The sequence below is a fragment of the Myotis myotis genome, unplaced genomic scaffold (assembly GCF_014108235.1).
Source record: "Myotis myotis isolate mMyoMyo1 unplaced genomic scaffold, mMyoMyo1.p scaffold_m19_p_1, whole genome shotgun sequence".
NCBI lineage: Eukaryota > Metazoa > Chordata > Mammalia > Chiroptera > Vespertilionidae > Myotis > Myotis myotis.
Window position 1 is genome coordinate 136,490,047 of NW_023416313.1, and position 4,088 is coordinate 136,494,134.

The 4,088-nt window shown below is 54.0% G+C and overlaps 1 protein-coding gene across 1 annotated transcript; it reads left to right on the forward strand.

Moving 5' to 3' along the window:
- The first annotated feature begins 257 nt into the window (after window positions 1-257).
- NFKBIA (NFKB inhibitor alpha) lies at window positions 258-3,876 on the forward strand. Its single transcript, XM_036353131.1, has 6 exons — window positions 258-596; window positions 1,162-1,270; window positions 1,773-1,983; window positions 2,257-2,345; window positions 2,473-2,733; window positions 3,306-3,876. The coding sequence occupies exons 1-6, from the start codon at window positions 370-372 to the stop codon at window positions 3,351-3,353; spliced, it is 945 nt and encodes a 314-aa protein (XP_036209024.1). The 5' UTR covers window positions 258-369; the 3' UTR covers window positions 3,354-3,876.
- The last annotated feature ends 212 nt before the right edge of the window (window positions 3,877-4,088 follow it).

Below are 4,088 nucleotides of genomic sequence, written 5' to 3' on the forward strand. Positions count from 1 at the left end.
GGGAAGTACCGGGGGAGGGGGCCCGGTCGGGAGGACTTTCCAGCCACTCGGCTTTCATCAAAAAGTTCCCTGTACATGACCCCAGTGCCTCATCGCCGCTGGGAGTTTCTCTGCTGAACCCCTGCTCCGGGTTTAAACTGCTTTTCCCTAGCAGGAGACCAAGCAGTTCTCTTTTCAGGTCTGACTGGCTTGGAAATTCCCCGCGCCCGGCCCCGCCCCGAAGAAATCCCCTGCCAGCGTTTATAAGGCGCCGCGGCGGCGCTGCCGAGCCCACAACATCCGAGCCGCGGTCCCCCCGCCTGTGACTCTGCGAGAAGCCACCGCGCAGCCCGCGCCGAGCGCACCCGGAGCCGCGCCCGAACCGTACCCATGTTTCACCCCGCCGAGCGCGCCCAGGACTGGGCCATGGAGGGCCCCCGGGACGGGCTCAAGAAGGAGCGGCCGCTGGACGACCGCCACGACAGCGGCCTGGACTCCATGAAGGACGAGGAGTACGAGCAGATGGTGAAGGAGCTGCGCGAGATCCGCCTGGAGCCGCAGGAAGCGCCGCGCAGCTCCGAGCCCTGGAAGCAGCAGCTCACGGAGGACGGAGACTCGTAAGTGCCCGGGCCGCGGCGCGGGGCCGGGGGACGGGGCGCCGCCTGCAGCGGAGCGCGGGGCCCGCGAGGCGGCCGCGAGCCCGGGTGCACGCAGCGACCCCGGGTGCAGGCAGCGACCCGAGACCCTGCAGGGCGCGTGGGGGCCGGGGGCCGAGGTTCGCGCGGGGCCGCGGTTCCACCGCTCGGCCTTGCAGCCGCGCACACCCCGCACCCCCGTCCGGGGCCTCGGGGCCGGGGGCGGGGCGCGGCGGGGACACGGAGTACGGGCCGGCGGGGGGCGGGCGTTTCTGCCCGGCTGGCGGGCGCCGCGCGGCCGGGAGGGGAAGTACAGGGCGTTCCGGCCGGCGGAGGGCGGGGCGGTCTGGTCGGCGCCCTCCGGGGAGGGGGGGGGAGCCCGGAAAGTCCCTGGGCGCCTGCCAGGAACACTCAGCTCATAATAACCTCGCGGAAAACACCGCGGCCTCGGCCTCCAGAAACCCCGGCCTTGCGCAATCCCCCGCAGCCCGCGCCTCCCTGGCCCCACGCATTGTACTCACCCTGGGGTTTTTCCCTCTTCCCTCAGGTTCCTGCACTTGGCCATCATCCATGAAGAGAAGGCGCTGACGATGGAAGTGGTCCGCCAAGTGAAGGGAGACCTGGCCTTTCTTAACTTCCAGAACAACCTGCAGCAGGTGCGCCTCTTGCCCGGCCCCGGCCTCTCTGACCCGGGGATCTAGCACAGCTACTCCTGGTCCTTTCCAGCGGTTCTCAACCTTTGGGTCGCAACCCCTGAAAGTACATCTTGCATATCAGATATTTACATGACGATTCATAACAGTAGCAAAATTACAGTTATGAAGTAGCAACGAAAATAATTTTATGGTTGGGGGTCACCACAACATGAGGAACTGTATTAAAGGGTCGCGGCATTAGGAAGGTTGAGAACCACTGCAAGTCAATGGTCATTATTTGACCTGACCTTTTACATTCCAATCTGCCAACATTCAAGTAAATTCCATTAATTTGGTGAGACCTTTATGAAGACCACTGGGGGGCCTCTGGTATTTGCCTTGCCCCTTGCACCAGGGGTGGGAGGGTGCAGCACCCACAACCTGGGGGATCTCTGGGGTTGAAGGGAACTCAGACTGTGGGGTTGATCCATAATTTATCCTCTGTTCCCTCTTCTGTCTGTAGACTCCGCTCCACTTGGCTGTGATCACCAACCAGCCAGAAATCGCCCAGGCACTTCTGGAAGCTGGCTGTGATCCTGAGCTGCGAGACTTTCGAGGAAATACCCCCCTACACCTTGCCTGTGAGCAGGGCAGCCTGGCCAGTGTGGGAGTCCTGACTCAGAGCTGTGGGACCCAGCACCTCCAGGCCATCCTGCAGGCCACAAACTACAATGGTACGTCTGCCTGCCCTGCCCACCAGAAGGCAGGTGACCAGGAGAAGGGGGAGGTGGGCCAACATAAGGATTCCAGGCAAGAGCTTAAACTCTCAGCATGAGAAAGGCTGAGAAAATGTGTATACAAAAGGCCTGTTGGATGCCTTTATAAAATTCATTCAGAAACCAGATTCTTGAGAAGAATTTGTCCCTTTAAAGAGTAGGTGAAAGATTCTGCTTGAGATGGGAGGGGTGAGACGAAGTGTTTATATTTTCTTCCTTTTGTTCTTCTAGGCCACACATGTCTGCACTTAGCCTCCATCCATGGCTACCTGGGCATCGTGGAGCGTTTGGTGTCCTTGGGCGCTGATGTCAATGCCCAGGTGAGTGCGTCATGCCTCCCAATGGAGTGCAGGGGGCTCAGGGCCCTCCTCACTAAGATTTCATGTGCTTTTTCACAAGCGAAAATTCTAAACTCAACTGTAAATATCTCATTCCTTTTGGTTTCAGGAGCCCTGTAATGGCCGAACGGCCCTTCATCTTGCGGTGGATCTGCAGAATCCCGACCTGGTGTCTCTCCTGTTGAAGTGTGGGGCTGACGTCAACAGAGTCACCTACCAGGGCTACTCCCCGTACCAGCTCACCTGGGGCCGCCCAAGCACCCGGATACAGCAGCAGCTGGGCCAGCTGACCCTAGAAAACCTTCAGATGCTGCCAGAGAGTGAGGATGAGGAGAGCTATGACACAGAGTCGGAGTTCACAGAGGACGAGGTGAGTCTCAATTATGCTCTGCAAAAAAAACCCAATTAGAGTGGCCATTCTCCCTCCACCCTCCCCAGCCCCTAGAGCTATACTCTTCATCCAAAGGTATCACATAATGAAGTTCTCCAACTTTAGTGTATAGAGCAGTGATGGCGAACCTCTGACACGCGAACTCATTTTTTTAGTTGATTTTTCTTTGTTAAATGGCATTTAAATATATAAATTAAATATCAAAAATATAAGTCTTTGTTTTACTATGGTTGCAAATATCAAAAAATGTCTATATGTGACACAGCACCAGAGTTAAGTTAGGGTTTTTCAAACATCTGACACGCCGAGCTCAAAAGGTTCGCCATCACTGGTATAGAGCCAGTATCCCAAGAGTATGTCTTTTCTTCTTTGCTTTTAAGGAGAGGAGCATCAAAACAAAACTCCCTCGGCCCGTTCATCTATATTTGGGATATAGAGAATGAAATCTACAAATACTTAGGTTATTTCCAGTAGCAGCTCTCTCCCCATTACCCCAGCACCCCTGGCAAAGCTCTGGGAGTTTAACATGCCTTATTTCCTCTTGTTTTTAGCTGCCCTACGATGACTGTGTGCTTGGAGGCCAGCGCCTGACGTTATGAGCTTCACAAAGCATCTGAAAGAACATGGACTTGTATATTTGTACAAAAACAGAGTTTTATTTTTCTAAAAAAAAAAAAAAGAAAAGAAAAAAAGAAATCAAAAGGGTGTACTTATAACCACACTGCACACTGCCTGGCCCAAAACATTTGTGGTGGATCAGCCCTCATTTTGTTATTTTTATGAACTTCGGAAGGGAACAAGAAAGATCATTGGATTTCAAAGAAAACCTCTTTTAAAACTCACCATTGCGGGAGTTTTTTGAGGTTATCCAAAATCTGATGAAAGGACTGCATTTTATTTATTGTCCTTTTTGAGTGAAGCCCAGCCGTGCCCTGTGACTTGTAACAATGAGGTGTGTTGTTAAACCTTTCAGTGGTGTGGGGTTAAACCTTTCAGTGGTGTGGTGCTACCTGTCAAGGTTTGTGTTACCCTCCTGTAAATGGTGTAAATAGTGTATTTTGTTGGTAATTATTTTGCTATTTCTAAGATGTATATTTATTAAACAGATGTTTACAAACAGAATTACCCTGATCGTTTTCTTTGGGCTGCCCCGGGACTCCTATTCTGAGAGTCATTCAGTCCTCAGGTGGAGGTGGAGAGATGTGTGGGAGCACTCACCACAGCCAGCCATGGAACCCTTTCAGAGAGCAGCTTCTCACAGTTATGCACCAGCTTTGCAGGCAGCCCTGGCCCGCTGTGTGTGGGAGGGGATGCTGTTGCAAGATTGCAAGATG